The 21556-nt window shown below is 38.8% G+C and overlaps 2 protein-coding genes and 1 long non-coding RNA gene across 4 annotated transcripts; all 3 read left to right on the top strand.

The window, feature by feature from the left end:
• The first annotated feature begins 42 nt into the window (after positions 1–42).
• On the top strand, positions 43–8389 carry LOC129755043 (SKI2 subunit of superkiller complex protein). 2 transcript variants are annotated; one of them, XM_055751346.1, is made up of 6 exons: positions 46–737; positions 812–2141; positions 2221–3200; positions 3255–3999; positions 6339–6517; positions 6755–8389. In XM_055751346.1, exons 1-6 carry the CDS (start codon positions 684–686, stop codon positions 7118–7120), a joined length of 3654 nt encoding a protein of 1217 aa, XP_055607321.1. In that variant the 5' UTR covers positions 46–683; the 3' UTR covers positions 7121–8389. The 2 variants fall into 2 exon arrangements, with proteins under 2 accessions (XP_055607330.1, XP_055607321.1); XM_055751355.1 differs by lacking the exon at positions 6339–6517 and having other exon boundaries at positions 43–737; positions 6755–6920.
• Positions 8390–10810: 2421 nt separating this feature from the next.
• On the top strand, positions 10811–12325 carry LOC129755105 (uncharacterized). Its single transcript, XR_008739169.1, has 3 exons — positions 10811–11704; positions 11770–11884; positions 11947–12325. It is a non-coding gene; the product is annotated as an uncharacterized LOC129755105 (long non-coding RNA).
• Positions 12326–15842: 3517 nt separating this feature from the next.
• Positions 15843–18395, top strand: LOC129737769 (uncharacterized). The gene has a single exon (XM_055728932.1). The coding sequence runs from the start codon at positions 15843–15845 to the stop codon at positions 18393–18395; it is 2553 nt and encodes an 850-aa protein (XP_055584907.1).
• The last annotated feature ends 3161 nt before the right edge of the window (positions 18396–21556 follow it).

Below are 21556 nucleotides of genomic sequence, written 5' to 3'. Positions count from 1 at the left end.
ACGTCTGTTTTCTGTGCCTGTATAGCTGAATAAGAAAATGACAATAAACACAGCGCGTTAGTATTAGTATCTGGCTGTTCATTCAGCAGCCTGATAGAAATCGATCGAAGTCAATTGGAAAAACAGCTGATCAACTGTCAATCCATTTCAATTGATTTCGATTGACTTCTGTTGAACACACCTTTTGCTAAGTGGAGCCTCGAAAGTTTTGTGTGTATGATCAATAACTCAAATATCATAATAATTAAAAGAAACGATATAGCTGACTATAATGGAACCTCGATTGTTTAAAAATTTCTCGTAACTTTCAGCGTCAAACCATGTTGCAATCATGAAAAATTCACGTAAATTAGATGTGAGTACAAATTCCAATAGGGGCGCGTTTAGTTAACTATTTCGTAGCATTTACGTGAAAATCAATTGGATAAAAATTATGTAGTTTTTCACGTAGCCACGACGTGCAGATTATTTTGGGTGTATAATTAAAATACTCTGCGTCGCATGCACTGTGAACGATCCTGAAAAATGTTCGCGCGAAATTCATTTCAGGTTCATTCAAAAATCGCTCGCTCGCGTGCACTGTGTTTCTACCCTAAGTATGGTGAATAGTAGGGTGTATTTCCTATCGGGAACTTTTGATTTTCAGTGTTCTTGAATCGACTGAAGAAGAACTGTCACCATAAATGGACAGGCACGGAAGACAGAATCTTGAACCGGACGAAATGAGTGCAATAAACGTAAGTTAATATTTAGTAATAGTAATAACTGTAAGTTTATAGTAAGTTATTTTTTTAATTTTTACGATTTTCAGTTCTCGTGGTGGAAAAAACCTCCACCTATCGTTCAAGATACGGACGATACTCTTCAACAGTATATTTTAGAGCCAGCGATCAACGCAGATACCGTTAAACCTAGTTTTTTCCCTCGGACATCTGATATCAGATCATTATACGATGTACCGGCTGCTCCTCTTAGTACACGGATCGTACCAGAACGATGCCAGGAATCAGGACGGATAGTTGATTTTGTCGAAATTGCTTCCGATAAAGCTGGAAGCAATAGTAAAAACTCTATGTCACTTCAACGGGAACCGGGATTGATGCAAGATTCAACAAGAGGGTGTGCATCGAATTTTCCTTTCTGGCCAGGCGGATTTGATGAGCCCGATAAAATCCTTGAGCAATTAAATATTGACAGCACCGTATTTGAGCAGAATTTAAAATCATGTCCCCCTGGATTCCTCAATGGAATGGAATTTAGCTCTGTAGAAACAAACACTTGTGGATCGGTTATAGACCTCTTGTCTACTATTGACGATATTCGAAGTCTCTCTCTTTTAGACACAATAGAAAGTACCAATGATGCGTCTAACGCGGCTAGCATAGGTCCAACGAAGAAGCATACTTCGTTTGAATCTGTAGATGAAAGTACTTTCGCTGCGGAAAATTCTGTTGTACCGGTATTAAAAATAGAGACAGCGGCTACTAATGTCATTAAAAAAGTTGAATGGGCGGAATTGTTAGATATTTCTAAACCAGTCACTGACTTCCATATTAAGGTACCCGATATGGCTCACAAATATCAATTTGAGCTTGATATATTTCAAAAACAGGCTATCATAAAACTCGAAGAACACAATCATGTTTTTGTAGCTGCCCATACTTCAGCTGGTAAAACAGTAGTAGCTGAATATGCAATTGCTTTGTCAAAAAAACATATGACGAAAACGATATACACTTCACCGATCAAAGCCTTATCGAATCAAAAATACCGAGATTTTAAAACAACATTTGAAGACGTTGGTCTTATCACAGGCGACATTCAAATTGATCCAACCGCCTCCTGCCTTATAATGACAACGGAAATTCTCCGGTCGATGTTGTACTGCGGCAGTGATATCACTCGTGACTTGGAATACGTTATTTTCGACGAGGTTCACTATATAACGGATGCCGATCGGGGACATGTCTGGGAAGAAGTTTTGATTCTACTGCCAGATCATGTTTGCATTGTCATGCTTAGTGCCACCGTTCCGAATACGTTGGAGTTTGCAAATTGGGTAGGCAAAACTAAGAAGAAACAAGTGTATGTCGTAAGCACTCCGAAAAGACCCGTTCCGCTCAAACATTACATTTATACAGGTAAGCTAATCCGATGCTAAAAATTATCTTATTGAAACTAGATGTATGTTCTCAATTAATGATTTTATTTAACCAATAGGGTTTGGAAGCAAATCAAAAGACGACATTTTCCTTATCGTTGATCAAGAAAGCAATTTTCTGATGGAAGGTTATAGAAAAGCTAAAGAAGCTGTTGAAATGAAACTAGCAAAAAATAGTAATAAAAATCGTCAAGGTCCATTAAATCTGAAACAGGAGCAAACGTTGTGGATGGGTTTGATAGAACACCTTCAAAAGAACGATAAGCTACCGGTAGTAGCATTCACGTTGTCCCGCAACAGATGCGATTTAAATGCCAACGCTCTTATGTCTTGTGATTTGACGACAGCCCGAGAAAAGTATGTTATTATGTCTTTCTTCCAATTATGTTTACAAAAGCTGAAACCACCCGATCGGACTTTGCCGCAGATAATCCAAGTTCAAAACTGTCTCCAGCGTGGGATAGGCATTCATCACAGCGGTATATTACCTATACTCAAGGAAATAGTAGAAATGTTGTTTGCTCGTGGTTTGGTGAAGATATTATTTGCAACTGAAACTTTCGCAATGGGCGTGAACATGCCAGCTAAAACAGTTGTTTTTGATTCAACCAAAAAATATGATGGTCAAGCTCTACGAGTGTTGCAACCAGCTGAATACACTCAAATGGCCGGTCGGGCTGGTCGACGTGGAAAGGATAAAGACGGAACTGTTATCATCATCAGCAAATTTAATACGCCAGTTGAAAGTGAACTGAAACACATGATTCTAGGAAAGCCAATGCGATTAGAATCTCAGTTTCGTCTCACTTACGCTATGATATTGTATCTTTTACGCGTGGAATTAGTAACTGTAGAAAATATGATGTTACATAGCTTCCGAGAATTCGACAAACGTCAAAAGCTACCTGAAAATAAATCCGAGTTAAATAAGATGGAAGAAAAGATATCGGAGTTGAATGATTTGAGTGATCATTTGAAGCCTTTGTGCCAATTCTATGACGCAGCTTTGGATTATATTACTAAGTGGGATGAGCTGATGGTAAGTAGGAATGTTTTGTTACCATGACACAGGTTAAAAACACTTTCTTTGCAGCCTCGTTTATATGTTTCACAACTGAAATCCAATGACTTCAAACCCGGGCGCGTTCTTGTGATAACTCATGAACAACACTATAATAAAGTAGCTTTGCTGTTAGCAGTTCTATATCATAATCCAAAAGAAGCTTTGTATAAAGTTTTAGTTTTGGGCCATAAATCTGCTACTGAGAATAAATCGGACGGCTTGGAACGCGGCAAACTTTGGCACAGAATGGTTGCCCTTTCTTCTCAACATCGAAAATTCATACCTGAAGGAGTAGGAGGGCATTCGGTTCTGCAGATTAGCATTTCAAGTATAGTAGAAGTAACTAAGCAGATCATTAAATGTGATCCCATCAAAATTCTTCACAACTGGGACAATCGACAAATAGCACGCTTCAGGGATCAACCGCCTTCCCAATCTGTCATTGAAGCTGTGTCAGCTCTTACTGAAGTGAACAATGCTATTCTGAACGATAACATGAAATTCGAATCCCAGAAATTCCAACTGAATCTGGATCAGCTGAAACAACACGAAGAGTTGAAAGATTCTCGTGATCGTCTTGAGTACATTCTGCCATACACTGACATAGCTGATTTTCTTAACGAATTTGCTACAGTTTTCGACAGGAAGCAGTTGGAGAAAAAGCTAGACGATCTAAAATATCAAGTTTCTTACAAAAGTATGTCTCTATACCCGGATTATTGTAACAAATTGGAGGTGTTACACAAGCTGAAATACATTGATGGTATGCAACAAGGTAGGTTTGCTTGACTATCGATAAGAAATAAAATTGTGTCTAGCCGAAAAACCTGCAAAGATTTAACTAGTATGTAATGACCTAATACAGTGGTCGGCAATCTTTTGGGTCGGAAGAGCCAAAAACCTTAAAATTTTCAAAATTTCAGGGTTGGAAAGAGCCACATTTAAGATTTATTGTTTTTGTTTATAATACAAAAACACGAAATATATGAGTTTCACAAAAACTATGTTAAAACCATTAGATTTTTTTATTCTAAATCCTGAATATTTCTTTTAAATGTTTTCCTAATAACCTCCTCTAGATCGCAAACTCTTCTTACATGGTTTCATTTTATATCAATTTTAATGCGTTGGCAAATATCGGGTCAAGAAAATTTAAAGTCCATATTAAAATAAATACTTAAATAAATACTTTGGAAGATGTTAAAGTAAATAATTTGAACATATAAACATAAGAAGAATATTTATAACTTAGTAAAATTCTTTAAAAATAACATAGTAAATGGAAAAAAATACTTAAAATTATCGAGGTGTTTATGACATTTCCCCAGTTTTAGCTAATCCTTTTACAAATCCAGTAGTTATGAGGCTAAATTCCATTAAAGTTTTGTAGCTGAAATATTTTGATCTCAACTCGCTACATATGTCATAACAAATTTAGAACTTTAAAAATTCAGCAAACGAGTCTTCAGAATTTTCTGAATCTGGAAAATTTCAAAAATCTCATATTATGTCACATGTTATTCTTCAGTATTGTGTGTCCAATTGAATAAAGAATAAAATTCAATTTATTATAGATTATTTAGCAATGCCTTCTAAAGCTGAGATTACTGGAAAAAAAACCTGTGCTTTGACCAGTATAAATCTGTTTTCGTAGCCTACATTGAAAATTCGTGACAAATAATAAAGAAACATCCAATTTTAACTGGCAAGATCAGTTCAAGGGTACCTACTTTTAAAAGATCGAGAAAAAATAATAAAAATAAATCAACGGTGATAAACTCTAAATTAAAATTGGAAAAAATATAAAAAACTTTGTTCAAAATTTGAGGGTTTTTGGTAAATATTGGCTTCAAGCATCAGACCTAAAATTTGAAATGTGTTCAAAGAATCAAAGGTTTACTTTTTTAAAAACAACAATTTAATTATAAAAAAAATGGATCGTGGGGTAAAGATCATTTTATTTATTACAAGCATTAAGCCTGTGATTAGTTTTTAAATAGATTTTAAGAATTGAAATTTTCATTCATTCTCATCGCTGATTAAGTTTGAATAGCTGATAAACTTTTATTTGTAATTCTCTTTATATAGTTTTGGAAATTTGAATTAGAATTCCACGTATCTATTTACTTTTTTATTCTTTATGTCATGAGTAAGCATTTCCGTTTTTTTTTGTACGTATCCAAGCTGAGCAGATCCGGGTATTGGGTTTCTAAATTTTAAACTCATAATCGGGCAATAACCGGGCAAATTTAGCCACAATCTGGATATTTGACATAAAAATGTAAGAGAAAAGCTGGAAAATAAACACATGAAAAATAATTTTAACCAAGGCACAACTTATCTCAAAATTCCAAAAAAAAAACATGGGAACTGATTTTGTTTAAACAAGTTCAAGATTTGGAATTTCACAAAAATGATTAATAATCCGGGCGAAAACTAGGCTTATTTCCTCGATATCCAGGCAGCCGGACAGGATCGAGCATTTCTCAATTTTGTTTTTAAAATCAATTTTTAAACTTAACGAGGTTCACGTTGTTTTATAACAAAATAGAAACTATCTAAGTACTACATTTTCGTAAAAAAATACTTTGATTATCCTGTTAGCAACAGCTAAACTTTTGTGATCGATTGATAAAAAAAATATTTAAACAAGCGTTTTGGAAATAAATAAGTTTATTTTAGTTTTTGTTGTTTAAAAAGACAGTTATTGTTTGCATTTAAAATTAATGATAAATTCAATCTTGATCTCTGTGCTGATGCTTGAAACAATGAAAAGCATAAAAATTGTAAAATTAGACTTCAACAGAATCCAATTTTGCAATTTGATCATTTTCGCTTGTTCCTAGAACGGATTCAATCTTAAAAGCTATTCTTCTGGACCTATAAAAATCCGTGTTCCAGGTTGCAAGATTAAATTATCGGTAAAGAAATTTTTAAAATTTTATTTAAAGAATATTTAATATTTGCGCAGTGGCCAAAGAGCCACAGCTTTACATCCAAAGAGCCGCATGCGGCTCGCGAGCCGCAGGTTGCCGACCTATGACCTAATAGAAAGCCATTTTTTTTATTATTATAGGTTCCGTTAGGTTTTTTTAAAATCTTTTTTTTTTTCAGTGGCAATGAAAGGTCGTGTTGCTTGTGAGATGGGTCAAAATGAACTAATGATAACTGAACTGGTGCTACGAAATATCTTAACAGATCTACAACCAGCCGAAATTGCGGCCCTGTTATCTAGTTTGGTATTCCAAGCCAAAACTGAAGTTGAACCTAAAATCACTGAAAATCTGAAGAAGGTAACGTATCCTATATTAATTGTTCAATAAATTTTGCGATTATTTTATCTATTGGAGGGGAAAAAGCTCATATAAAAAAGATAAAAGCCGTCTCATATACGCGTAAAAACCGTCATCACTTGATTGATTTCTATGTTTTGTGAACTAATAATGTGAACGAATACTATGTAAAAAATAATTGTGAACTAATTCTAAAATAGAATACCCAGGACTTAAGAAAAATAATATTTTTTGCAGGCCAAAAAGTTGTTCGAAGAAGTTGAGAATGACATTCGCTCCGTGGAACAGGTTTGCAGGGTTACGGATATATTGGAAAAAGAGAAGCTCAATTTCGGATTGATCGAAGTTGTGTACGAATGGGCCCAAAATAAGCCATTTGCAGAGATTATGGACTTGACTGATGTCAAGGAAGGAATCATAGTCCGATGTATTCAGCAACTCAATGAAACATTGTGCAATGTAAAAAATGCCGCACGGATTATTGGCGATCCTGTACTACACAGCAAAATGGAAGAAGCGTCAAACGCAATTCGAAGGGATATTGTTTTTGCTGCAAGTTTATACACTTCTAATACGCCAATCGAAATAGAAAGTGATGTTTGATGCTTCATGTAATCTTTGATGTAATGCATGTTTGCATATAACTAAGTTGCTATATAAATTTGAAAAATTGTTGTAACAACATATTTCTCTTTGTTTTTCCCAGTGGTTGTTTTACAAGCTTATGTGTTTGCACGAAAATCCGACTATGAAGCCGAACTGGAACCGGGCAGCACTGCTGTGTGTAGTTCAATAGTTTTTTAAGTAATTGTTTTTTTTCTAAATTTTATTGGGAAATACTCGATGTAGGGAGTTGTAAGGATGTTGAGTGGACGCGGGAGACAATTTTTGGTGTCCTTATCGTTTTGGATTGTAAGGAAAGGTGTCTATTGGTAAGTTTTCCTCAATTCTAATCTGGCCTCAAATTAGAAACTCAGCGAAATAAGGAAATTTTCATGCATTAAAGCAAAATTCCTTCAGGTAAGAAAAATTGAGACACCCAAAAAAAATGTTCATCAGGAGCCAAATAAAGTTGATAGATTTGTGAAACAGATTGAAATACATAAAAATAACACACGTTAGACATTTGTGGTGCTAAAACAACGAATAAATTTCAGAATATAAATGCACAGAACTTTATTAAAAATATGTAGAAGTTAAATTAAAAAATTTATTCAGATAATTATTTTAGCTGTTTACTGAAATAAACAGATCTATTTCCTCCGTGCAGTTGAACGAATTTCCCTTTTGCTGCGTGGGTTGTTCCCTTTCAAAAAAAAGGTTGTGTAATTACGGCGTGTTCGTAAACTGATTTGCTTGGGTGATGCATCGATTTGTTTGGTAGATGTCAAATCACCTTCCAATGCTTCTGCATACAGTTTGTTCAATTTACGAACGCCAACATCGATGGAAAAAATCACTTCGATAGAAAAAATCAATTTACGAACACGCCGTTAGAAAGACTGGCCAACAGTTACATGTTAAGGGCTGTCCCAACGGTAGATGCAAAACACGGTTTTCGACCACGCTAAAACATTTCGGCTGGCACCGGTGGCGTATATTGCTGTTTTAGCACAGTTATCGATTTCAAAATTCCCAACAGTTATACGCCTTTGTTCCAAATTCATGCAAATTTGGAACAGGATTTCAAAATATACGACAGACCTATTTACGGCGTGTTCGTAAATTGATTTTTTCTATCGAAGTGATTTTTTTATCGATGCTGGCGTTCGTAAATTCCAAACAAACGTATGCAAAAGCATATGGAAAGTGATTTGACATCTACCAAACAAATCAATCGACTGATGCATCACCCAAAAAAATCAATTTACGAACTTTTTTTTTTTTTTTTTTTTTTCCTTGGATTTTAACGCCTGGACGTTATTCATCCCCTTTCCTGCTATGTCTGTCTATAGTGCGTCTAGTGTTGCCAGTGTTGTAGATCTGTTTCTTGTTGTTGATTTCTTTTATCTTATATCTCTCCGAACAATTTGGTTTTTCGTAAGAAGCGTAGCATTTTCTCTTCGTCTTCAGGATCATTTGAGAGTGCTTCCCGAAGGTTTTGAGCCAATCCACAGTCCGACCGGACCTGGTGATATATCGGGCATTGAATGATGATGTGTTTGATGGTTACGGGAACTTTGCAAGTGTGACATTCGGGAGGATCATCGTTACCCATTAGGTGACCGTGTGTCAGTCTGGTGTGACCTATGCGTAGCCGCGTAAGTACTCTCCGTTCCAGAAATGTGTTTCGATCAGTCCATGCCAGAGTGCAGTTTTTAACTTCTCTTAGTTTGTTCTCAGGGCAGGTGTTCCAACGATGTGCCCATAGTAGGGATAGTCTGTCTTTTATCCAGTTTGTGATGTCAGACGGCGGGACAGGAATATTTGGAGGAGTCATCTGACTGCCTTCAAAAGCCAGACGATCTGCAGCTTCATTCCCGGGAATCATGGAATGACCAGGGATCCAGCACAGGGTAATACTTTTCTGGATAGCGAGTTCAGAGAAGGTAGTAATCCAGGGATGTTTTGTGTTACCCGCTGACACGGCACTAAGCACGCTAGCAGAGTCCGAGAAGATGACGGAACCAGATGATGGGCATAAATCTTCGGCAGTTCTTAAGACAGCATAGGCTTCTGAGCTGAACACTGTACATTGAGATGGAAGTGCAAGTGCGAAGTTTCTTGTACTGCCAAATATACCACATCCTACTCGGTCATCGGTTGATTTGGAGCCATCAGTGTAGAATTTTGGGGTATTTTTGTACTTCCTCTCTACCAGTTGGTGGAAAAATGGCAAGACAACTGACGAGCTTACTCCAGCGCGAAGTTTTGAAAGCAGACACGTGTCAACTTCCGGGATTGGCGTGTTGTATTTGCGGAGTCTAGGTTCGAGACGAGGTGCAATATCTGGAAGAGATGTTTGGTACTCTAAAAGAGAATTTCAACTCGTCGGATCATCGGAATTCCGGGATGTCTATTGTATGACAGCCACCTTATTGCTTTGATGGTGAGGTTTTTGGTGAGGATGAATTCAAAAGGTGATCAATTTACGAACGCGCCGTTAGACGTTTGGGGTTCACGGTGAGAAAATTTTAGCCAATGGTGATTATTTTCACACATGTTTGGGTAGCATTGGGTGTAATAATTGTTTCTTTTTGAGAAATTATTTGAATGTTTTTTCCCTCCAAAACCGGTCAATACGTAACAAAAATTGAGAAAACATGTTAACAAAAAACCGTTTTAATCAATACTGATGTTATGAAATCGCTTGGTACATCTTTGTACCTGAAAATGATCACATTTTCATATGTGATGAAAGAAATTAGAGAAACATGAACTATCAAAGAACGAAAGAACATAAGCCGTAAATATCATGAAAATTTCGAAAAAGATACAACGGCTCACCGACAGGACTTGAACCTGCAATCTCCGCTTCGGTACAACGGCGCGTTAGCCAATTCCACCACGGTGAACGTGATGGAACCGGCGAACACGAGCAATCGAGCTCTGCCGATCAACTGCTGGACCTTCTATCGAAACACCATGTATATCCCGCATGTGATCTTTCCCTCTATTGATCTCTCTTGTTTCTCTAACCCCACCCATCGACTCGGGATTTTAGCCGAGCGAGCACATGGTCGATTGCTTCGGGTTTGCCGCAACTTACGGTCAGATGAAGAAGCAATCAGTGCCGCTCAAGGTTCCGAGCAGACCAGTTACACAGGGAGGTGTTGCTCTGTTGAAATCAATACTGATGTTATGAAATCGCTTGGTACATCTTTGTACCTGAAAATGATCACATTTTCATATGTGATGAAAGAAATTAGAGAAACATGAACTATCAAAGAACGAAAGAACATAGCAACACCTCCCTGTGTAACTGGTCTGCTCGGAACCTTGAGCGGCACTGATTGCTTCTTCATCTGACCGTAAGTTGCGGCAAACCCGAAGCAATCGACCATGTGCTCGCTCGGCTAAAATCCCGAGTCGATGGGTGGGGTTAGAGAAACAAGAGAGATCAATAGAGGGAAAGATCACATGCGGGATATACATGGTGTTTCGATAGAAGGTCCAGCAGTTGATCGGCAGAGCTCGATTGCTCGTGTTCGCCGGTTCCATCACGTTCACCGTGGTGGAATTGGCTAACGCGCCGTTGTACCGAAGCGGAGATTGCAGGTTCAAGTCCTGTCGGTGAGCCGTTGTATCTTTTTCGAAATTTTCATGATATTTACGGCTTATGTTCTTTCGTTCTTTGATAGTTCATGTTTCTCTAATTTCTTTCATCACATATGAAAATGAAACCGTTTTAAGTATAAAAAATTTATTTCACACTATTCTTGACTTTATATTTTAATAAATAGCTTTTGGCCTCAACGAATTAGTGAGCCCAGTCAGCGTTTCTCGAGTTCAAACGTTATATGAATAAGAAAAGGAAAATAACAGAAGCATCCTAATGAAATTAACGCAAAACGACAATAAACATTAAAAAAAAATTAAAAAATTTGAATATCAGTGTAATGACCGATTTTTGTCAAAAGTTGTTAACAATATTTATAATCTACACGAAAAATGTCCCAAGTAACCAAAAGTTCCATAGAATGGTCTCTTAGAAGCTTACTCAGCCCTGATTGAAGGCTTTATAGCGTTCTACTCAGCTGAAATTTTAAGTTCTTATTGATTCTTTCAAGTTCCATAAACAAAGCTGAGTAGAAGGCTATTCAGCTTCAAATGAAACTTTAAAAAAAATCTTGCAAAAATAAAGCGCTCTAAAGTCGTTTTATAGTTTTAATTATGATTATCTTTAATATTTATATTTGTTTCTATTTTCAACAATTTTAAACTTACTTGAAAAATTTTCCTGCATGGAGATTTGAACCTGAACCTGTGGAATGAAAGCTGAGCACGTTACCTTTGAACCATGGCCGTTTTCTGACTCAATGGTATTTAAAACATCTATTTGAAATAATTTACGGGTTATCCTTTTAAAAGTAGGCCGGATGAAAAATAGTAAACAATCAGCTTCTAAAAGTAAAAACAAAAGTTGTGAAGGCTGCCGTACGAAATAAATTATCCTTGCCATCAATTTTGCATACCATGAATTGATAATCTCCGTGTGAGTCGTATCCGCAAAATTTAAATTTGAACGTAAGTGCACGAACTGAATTCTTTTTTGTGACAATTGTATCTCATTGTATAATGTTTATTTGCAGTTCGAAAAAGGAACATACCTACAAAATATGTGGACCGTGAACAAGCCGCTGCAATTTCTGTTACAATACAATCCAATTTTAAAGAACTACAGAAACAGAGTCTACAGGAGGAGTTGTAATTTGTTTTTAGTTTTTTTTTATTTTCCTAAATTAAAACACATTTTATGTACATTTTAGATTGGCTGATACCAGAAAACAAAATTTAAGAAAATTATCAAAATTGTTCGATTTTTACGGAAAATCGTCGCATTCAACATGGAAAAATAATGAGCTAAATCGACCCACATTTCCTAAGGATCCATCGATCCGTCGAAATAATCTGCCTTTGATGTTTGTTCGAATGGTACTGGATGTGTAGTTAATGTTGCTGTGAGAGTTACATTCATTGAAAAGGGAAATAAGAAGAATCGGAATAACTATGTTTTTACTAATGCGGAAAACGTAAAAAACTATGAAATGTAGTCTGATAGTGAATATTTATATGTGATTCGAATTTATAACGTAATAATATACAATCTCTGATTAATATGCATTTCCCAAATAATTTTAACTTTATTTATGTTTCTCCCTCCACTTATTTTTGTCCAATTCACCATCGACGTAGGGATAAAGCAACTTTTTTGGGAAAACTTCTGAACGAACATTGTTGCTGAAGGGAATCAGTAGATGTCAACACGACTGACGTTTCTCTCTTTTCGCGGGACTGAGCGAGAAGAACAACATTACCAGGAAGAGAAAAAGTTTTATTTCGATGCGATTCGTAGCTGGCGTAGGCGTGGAGTTTTTCTTAATATTTTTGGCAGTAATTTAAGCATAGAAGCTTGGATATTAGTGTAGAGTTTGCTTAACGATCGAGCGCAGTGAATTTATAATTGTAGTTACAGCCATAGTTTTGTTGGAGGAAGTAAGTTTTTTAAGCTTAAACTTAAACTCATTGAATTTCAAATCCTAACCTATATTTGATAGGCGCGCGTCATACGCAGGTTGTTACACCGGTGGCTGGAGAATTCCAGTACGACCAATAACAAAGTGTGGTAATTACTTTGAACCATCCATGTTGTTTTACGAATATCTAAAAGCATTTCTATCAGGTATATCAGGCGTCAGGGTTCCGAACTGTTGCTCTGTTAGCGGAGGTTTGAGATAAGAGTTCTAGTCGTGAACTGAATGTGAGATAGTTGCAAAGAACTGAAAAACAACAATTATAAATCATTTTTATATATTTTAGATTTTGAAGTAATACACTGTCAAAACCAGTTTTCTACGACTTTTGATTCCTGCCTCGCTAACAATCTTCAAAATATTCACGATGGGATTACAACCAGCAAGTTCGAGTGACGACGATTTTAATACCACCGAGTTGGACAACGCTTACAACTGCGTAGCATGCCGCCGGCCAGACTCAGCCGATAACTTAGTTGCGTGTGACCAGTGTGATGCCTGGTGGCATTTCTCCTGTGCTGGAGTCAACGAAGAAGTTAAAACTCTTAAATGGTTGTGTGCCAAATGTCTCAACGTTTCCAACAAAGCGTCCTCTATCCGAACCACGTCCCCTGTCCGGAAAGCGAAGCTGGAAATAGAGCTAAAGCGCCTGGAGGAGGAAAAGGAGCTTGAAAGGCGCTTCATAATTGCAAAATATCGTGCGATGGAGGAATCGCTCCATGAGGAAGGAGAAAAAGAGAGTATACGATCCCGTAAGGATAAAGCTCAACCAGAAGTCGATCCCGTCGAAAAGGAAAAACGTATTAATGACTGGGTGATTGGTCAAACCGGTTCCATCATGAAGGGAGCCATAAGCCTTTCGAAGAGGACGGAACATTGTCCTGAGTTTTCATCGATTCCTCAAGAAGAAGCGCAGTGTCGTGAAAACCCGGAAAATCCTTTGGCAATTAAGGAGAATGGTGCGGTGGAAAGAACTATACTGATGTCGAATGCCTTCCATCAGCATCAACAACAACTCCAGAATCCATCTTCAAAACAACTTCAGGAGCTTCAAGACCAGCTACGTTTGTGTCAGATCAGGTTGTCTGATCAGGGGCCACCATCAGTGATTGATAATCCAGTACCACTAAAGCTAGGTGAAACTGCATCATCCCCATGTACGACACACCCTAATGTCAAAACGACAGGTACCAAACCAAAAGTACCTAAACAAGGAATCGATAACCCAGTATATCCAGGACCAACGTCAGAAGTACCGAGGTTTCCTTTGAAGGAAGTGCCGGTGAGCGCAAGCCATATACGAATTACAAAACCTCAAGATTCAGCTCAAATTTCAGTAGCCAAACAAGTCTTCGATAACAGAGAGACTGCTTGTGCAGGACCAACTCAACAGCAGCTAGCCACTCGTCAAATGCTGCCACGTGACCTTCCCCTGTTCACTGGGGACCCAGCTGACTGGCCAGTGTTCATCAGCCAGTACAGCTACACGACAGAAGCCTGCGGGTTTAGTCAAGGTGAAAACATGATTCGCCTGCAACGATGTTTGAAGGGACAGGCCTGGGAAGCAGTTCGTAGCCGACTTATACTGCCAGCTTCAGTACCGTTCGTCATCGAGGCATTGAGGATGCGCTTTGGACGACCCGAACTTCTAATCGAAGCTTTGATCCAGAAATTGAAAGAAACTGCACCGCCAAAATCTGAGAGACTGAACACTTTGATCGATTTTGGAACAAAAGTTCAGGCGCTATGCGATCATATCGAGGCCGCCAATATAACGGAACACTTGGCCAACCCTTCTTTGATGGGAGAATTAGTGAGCAAACTCCCCGCTGACTACCGGATGAAATGGGCCAGTTTCCGTAGATCTGCGGAAACGATAAACCTCAGAACATTCGGAAACTTCATGGAGGAGGTAGTCAACGATGCATATAGCGTGACGTCTTTCACTGAGGGACAGAGATCCCACTCGAGGCGCGAAAAGTTGAAACCCGATCACAGCTTTGTACACTCCGATATCGGGGGGAGTGTGGATAAACCTCAGCAACAAATGTACGAGGCGTTTCGAGAGCGAAATCCAATTTTGTGCGCAGCATGCAACGTAGAAGGACACCGCTCAACGGACTGCCGAACCTTTTTGAATTTGAGCGTTGATGAGAGATGGAAGCTTGTTCAAAAACTTGGGCTCTGCAGAACTTGCCTTTACGATCATCGCCGAAAGATTTGCAGAAACCAAAATCGTTGCGGTATAAATGGCTGTGATGCACGGCATAATCCCCTCCTCCATAATACAGGAGCACAGTCGATCTCAGATGACATTACAAAAGAATCGCCAACACCCGTTATACATCATATCCATCAATCGTTAAATTTATCGCCTCTTTTCCGGATTATACCTGTGACTCTCTACAAAGGAGACAAATCAATATCTACATTTGCTTTCGTTGATGAGGGTTCATCCCTTTCAATGATGGAAACAGAGCTGGCAGATCAACTGGGATTAGAAGGTCAATTTAAACCTTTATGCCTGAAATGGACTTCCAATGTGACTCGTACTGAATATGATTCCAAAAGAGTAGATGTTGAAATATCTGGAGTTGGTCAAACTAAACGTTTCATGATGTCAAGTATCGGGACCATAAATGCTTTGGAGCTGCCTACCCAGAGTTTGCCCATTGAAGAACTGAAGCAAACATTTGGTCATCTAAAAGGTTTACCAATCGAAGGTTATATAAACGCAACACCCCGAATGCTGATTGGTGTGGACCATTTGAAACTCGTGGTACCATTGAAGGCTCATGAAGGAAGCGATGGCCAACCAGTAGCGGTGGAACAAGACTTGGTTGGTGTGTATACGGCGGACAACGCAACAGCAAGTCACTCGAGTTTAATTACCACATGTGCAAATGCGATAACGAAAGTGCTGTTGATGAAGTTCTTAAAACTTACTTCAATATGGAAGAAATCGGAGTGAAACCGATAAAAAACGTTTTCAGTGCTGAGGATGAGAGAGCGTTGCGTTTGATGAAGCAGACTACCCAGCTCCTCGGAGATCGCTACGAATCTGGATTGCTATGGAGGTACGATCACTTCGAACTCCCTAACAGTTACTCCATGGCTCTTGCGAGGTTGCGATGTCTCGAGAGGAAAATGGCAAAAAATCCTGTAATGAAAGAGAGCATTATTCAAAAATTGGAGACTACCAAAAGAAGGGCTATTGCCATCGTGCCACACCAGAAGAATTGAAATCGTTTGATCCCCGACGCACGTGGTACCTACCGCTAGGAGCGGTAACTAATCCCAAAAAACCAGAAAAGATACGGTTGATCTGGGACGCCGCTGCAAAAGTTGATGGAATATCACTTAATTCGATGCTGCTTAAGGGGCCAGATCAACTGAATGCTCTGCCAAATGTACTTTTCCGTTTCCGGCAATATCCTGTGGCCGTGTGCGCAGATATAAAGGAAATGTTCCACCAAATACGCGTTCGAAAGGAGGATCAGTGTTCTCAGCTTTTCCTATGGCGGGACAATCCGGAACAATGTCCCGAAACATTTGTGATGGACGTTGCAACATTCGGGTCCACGAGCTCTCCAGCAACAGCCCAGTTTGTGAAGAACACCAACGCTCAAAGGTTTTTAGCCGAATATCCAGTTGCTGTTGATAACATCGTTTCTGGGCACTATGTGGACGACTATTGTACAAGTTTTGCCACTGTTGAGGAAGCGCAAAAGATTTCGCACCAGGTGCGCGAAATTCATCGGCATGGTGGATTTGAGCTACGCAACTTTTGCTCAAATGATTTGAACGTTTTACGCTTCTTAGGTGAGCAAGAAATAAACACAGTGAAGAATCTAAATCCTCCAAAGGAAGTAACAACCGAGCGTGTTCTTGGAATCCTTTGGGAGTCAGAACGGGATCAGCTTCTTTTTCCAACAACAATGCCGCATAGATTGACGCAGCTGATCGAAACAGGAAGTAAGCCCACCAAGCGCCTTATACTGAAATGCGTTATGACACTTTTCGACCCATTGGGGCTGTTAGCCTCTTACCTGGTCTTCGGGAAAATGCTCATCCAGGAAGTGTGGAGAAAAGGTTTTGGTTGGGACGATGAGGTCGATGAGGAAATTTTCTCTCTGTGGAAAAAGTGGACTGACATGTTGGGCCATATCAACAAGATCCGGATTCCTCGAAGTTATTTCGATGAGGCAGCAAAAACCGTAGAGCTGCACACCTTTGTAGACGCCAGCGAAAGCGCCTGTGCTTGTGTCTGCTACTTCCGCTTCGTGAATTCGTTTGGGAAAGTACAGGTTGTACTGATTGCGGCCAAGAGCAAAGTTGCCCCACTTAAACCATGGTCCGTGCCTCGTTTGGAGCTTCAAGGCTGCTTGATGGGCGCACGCTTAGCTCGTTTCGTCCAAGAAGGTCATTCCTTGTGCATCACCAAACGTACACTATGGACCGATTCCAGGACGGCGATAAGTTGGATAAATGGAGATCCTCGCAAATATACGCGGTTCGTAGCCTTTCGGCTTACCGAAATAACGGAACTTACAAACGGGAATGAATGGAGATGGGTGCCGTCCCGCCAGAACCCTGCCGACGAAGCAACGAAATGGAGTAAGTCATCGTCCTCATCTTCGAAACAAAGCCTCTGGTTCACGGGTCCCGCGTTCTTGTCACTTCCTGAAGAAGAATGGCCGGAACAAAGAGTGGCTCCAGAAAATGAAACTGATGTCGAGCTACGTAGCAGTTACTTCCATCGTGAAATTGTTACAGGATGTATTAAAAGAGAAGAACTCCAGTTAGCAGAAAATACACTTTTAAAAATGACTCAATGGGAGGCGTTTCCTGATGAAATGGTCATATTGACAAAGAACCAGAAAAGCTCGCCAAATAGTGGCTTACAAGTCGCCAAAAGCAGTAGTATTTACAAACTTTCTCCACGAATCGATGCTGGTGGTCTGCTACGAATGGACAGCAGGATCGGAGTAGCACGCAAAGTTCCTGACGATATGAAATATCCGATTTTACTACCCAAGAATAACTACGTTACATTTTTGTTATTGTTTGATCTACACTGCAAATTTAATCACGCCAATAATGAGACTGTAGTCAACGAAGCCAGACAACGTTTCTACATACCAGCATTGCGACAACAAATCAAATTGGTCCGAAAAAAATGTCAATTCTGTAAAGTCTACAAAAGCCAACCAATAGCCCCCAGAATGGCTCCCCTCCCTGCGGCCAGGTTGTCACCTCAAGTTCGCCCTTTTACCTACGTAGGCCTGGACTACTTCGGACCCCTTCTGGTTAAAGTTGGCAGGAACCGTGTGAAAAGGTGGGTGGCCCTGTTCACCTGCCTTACCATAAGGGCTGTTCATTTGGAGGTAATTTTCAATTTGTCTACTGAATCCTGTATTTTGGGAATACGCCGTTTCATAAGTCGCAGAGGGGCTCCTGTAGAATTTCATACAGATAACGGAACTAATTTCCAAGGTGCAGAAAGAGTGCTACGGGAACAAATAAACGCGGGGCTCGAAACGACGTTCACCAACACAACAACAGCTTCCCGCATAGTAAGATACTATACTCAGAATCTTCAGAATGATTCATCTCTGATAACATTTATGGTACTGCTTCGAATTGCGCCTTTGATAAATGTGCTCTTGCTAGAAATAGCTTAATATTATATCTGAAAGATTTGGTTAATAGTATTAAGCACAAACTGCGTTTTTTTGCAACGCGATAAAAAGATAAAGAAATATTTTTGGAAGATACGATAAATGATCTAGAAACGTATTGATTATTTTTGCAACACACCGTCAATTTTTCTGCTGTCACTTCAAGACACGCCGCTGAAATAATTTATTTGTCCAGAGAAAAAAAACAACGTCGGTAGTAGTAAAAATTGTCTGCTTAAAAATAAAAAGTTTTCGAGTTCGGAGGAAGCTTCCGATGTTGAGCAACACGCAGGCGGCTATGGTAAGTGAACGCATCTTCATAGCGAAAAATTTTAACTTATTTTTTCGATGTGCTTTACAGATTCCGAGACAGATCCGGCAAGGATTGCGATCTGCGGAAAGCGAGAAATTTTGCTTTACCGGTAACCTCAGGATGGAACTACCGGTCGGTTACTCCATGGAAATGGAAAAAACAACCATTTCTGCACCATATGGAAGGCGTTTGAAACAACCGGAAGGTGCAGCGGAAGGTTCTTCTTGCAACATCCGGAAGGTGCTAATGCAATATCTGTGCGGGTAATTTGATTACGCGCATGTGAAAACTTAAATGATTTTTTGTACGAAAGCATTTTTAATAAAATAAATAAGTTCCATGAATCTTCTCTCATATTATTTCTGAAAAATAAAAATTAAGTTAAGAAATTCAATACCCCAGTACGGGTAACAATGGTTCCATTGTTAACTGACGATAATTTATATCGTCCTCATTTTATAGATGGATTATTAAGTAACGATACGTGTTATCATGAAATACGTTTTGGAACAGTAAAAAAAGGCAAAAAATTTGAATGGTTACTCTACTTAACGACCCGTTCACTGTATCGTAAAGTGCGTCCAAACGATTCCATTCCATGAAAAAATGATAAGCCTTATCTTACATTAATAATCCAAAACTATAGAGGTTATCTTTTGGGTGTCTTGGGAAGAAGATAATAGGAATAGTCACTGTATAATACTGATTTATGCGGGTTGGCATTTCATCCCCCCAGGCGCACCTCACATGGGTGGAGCCTGGGAACGGATGGTACGGTCAATAAAAACAGCGATGCTAGAGGCCTACAACGAGAATTTGGATGATGAGCGTTTCTACACGGTGCTGGTCGAGTCGGAATCCATTGTTAATAGCCGACCTCTTACCTACCTACCTCTGGAGTCAGATAATAGCGAATCTATAACACCTAATCACTTCCTCTTGGGGAGCTCAACCGGCATCCGGCAACCGATGATTGTTAAGGAGTTGAACTGCGATTTGTTAAGCCACTCTTGGGATATCGTTCAGCGACAACTGAATACGTTTTGGTCACGTTGGACCCGTGAATATCTACCGACTTTAACCAAGCGAACAAAGTGGTTTGGAGATACTAAGCCGATCCAGAATGGTGACCTGGTGGTTGTGGTGAACAACACACGCCGCAACGGATGGACCAGAGGGCGTATTCTAGAGGTCATTCCCGCAGAAGATGGCAGAGTAAGAAGAGCTTTGATCCAAACATCGAGTGGTGTGAGTATGAAACCGGTTTCTCGCCTGGCTGTCTTGGAGGTCCAGAATAGTGGAACACAGACTAAATCCGGATTCCACCGGGGGGAGGATGTTGCTGAAAGGAATCAGTAGATGTCAACACGACTGACGTTTCTCTCTTTTCGCGGGACTGAGCGAGAAGAACAACATTACCAGGAAGAGAAAAAGTTTTATTTCGATGCGATTCGTAGCTGGCGTAGGCGTGGAGTTTTTCTTAATATTTTTGGCAGTAATTTAAGCATAGAAGCTTGGATATTAGTGTAGAGTTTGCTTAACGATCGAGCGCAGTGAATTTATAATTGTAGTTACAGCCATAGTTTTGTTGGAGGAAGTAAGTTTTTTAAGCTTAAACTTAAACTCATTGAATTTCAAATCCTAACCTATATTTGATAGGCGCGCGTCATACGCAGGTTGTTACACCGGTGGCTGGAGAATTCCAGTACGACCAATAACAAAGTGTGGTAATTACTTTGAACCATCCATGTTGTTTTACGAATATCTAAAAGCATTTCTATCAGGTATATCAGGCGTCAGGGTTCCGAACTGTTGCTCTGTTAGCGGAGGTTTGAGATAAGAGTTCTAGTCGTGAACTGAATGTGAGATAGTTGCAAAGAACTGAAAAACAACAATTATAAATCATTTTTATATATTTTAGATTTTGAAGTAATACACTGTCAAAACCAGTTTTCTACGACTTTTGATTCCTGCCTCGCTAACAAACATGATAGATCGAACTGTTGCCAATTAAGAAAGGTTCTTTGATGTTCCAAAACTAAAGGGTTTGCGTTTGACAACTCTGGTTCAAGGAAAGCTGGTGCTGAAATTTAACTTTCAATTAATAAAATATTCTCCTAATATTATTTTCTTATGTACTTACTTATGTAATGTTCTTTCCTCATTACATTTTTTTTCCAATAGCCGGCGACGGTAATAAATTTTCTTAGAGAATGTAAACAAACTATTTGAAAATTTTGACATAAGGGGATTTTTTTTTATTATCTGACGGGTTTGCGCCGGGGGTCTTCAGATTTTCCCCAAAATTGAAATTTTGGTTCATTTTTGTGACTTAAAAACACATGTATTTTTTCAGATTTCTAACATTTTTATTTTTTGAGTTAGCTTCGGTTAGATTTTTTTGTAAATAAAAAATAACCATTTTTCAAAGCTACATAACTCTGTTGTTTCTCAACGGAAATTATAAAATAGCACATCAAAATGCATTGAAATTTTATCAGCTTTCCAAATAGAATAGTTGAAAAAAATTAAATAATGACCTTCAACATGAAAAGTTGTAAATAAACTTTAAATGGCGTCTAAAAGTACCGTCTGCACCACCGAATATTTTGCAAAAAATACCATTGTATAGCTCAATTCATGATGCAACTTTCATCTGAAGACACCAAAGTGGGCCATTAACACCTTGAAGAGTTATGAAAGAAATAATGACAATAAATCTCTTTTTTTGCATCGAAAACAAACAATGGTCGAACAACTGCACTCACATATGGAAATAGCAAGCACTTCTAACAACATGGAAACAAAAGAACTTATCAAAGCTGGTGAAAAACACTATTTTTTCGTCCTT

Source organism: Uranotaenia lowii, chromosome 1 (assembly GCF_029784155.1).
Source record: "Uranotaenia lowii strain MFRU-FL chromosome 1, ASM2978415v1, whole genome shotgun sequence".
Lineage (NCBI taxonomy): Eukaryota > Metazoa > Arthropoda > Insecta > Diptera > Culicidae > Uranotaenia > Uranotaenia lowii.
This window is presented reverse-complemented; position numbering and strand designations above follow the sequence as displayed.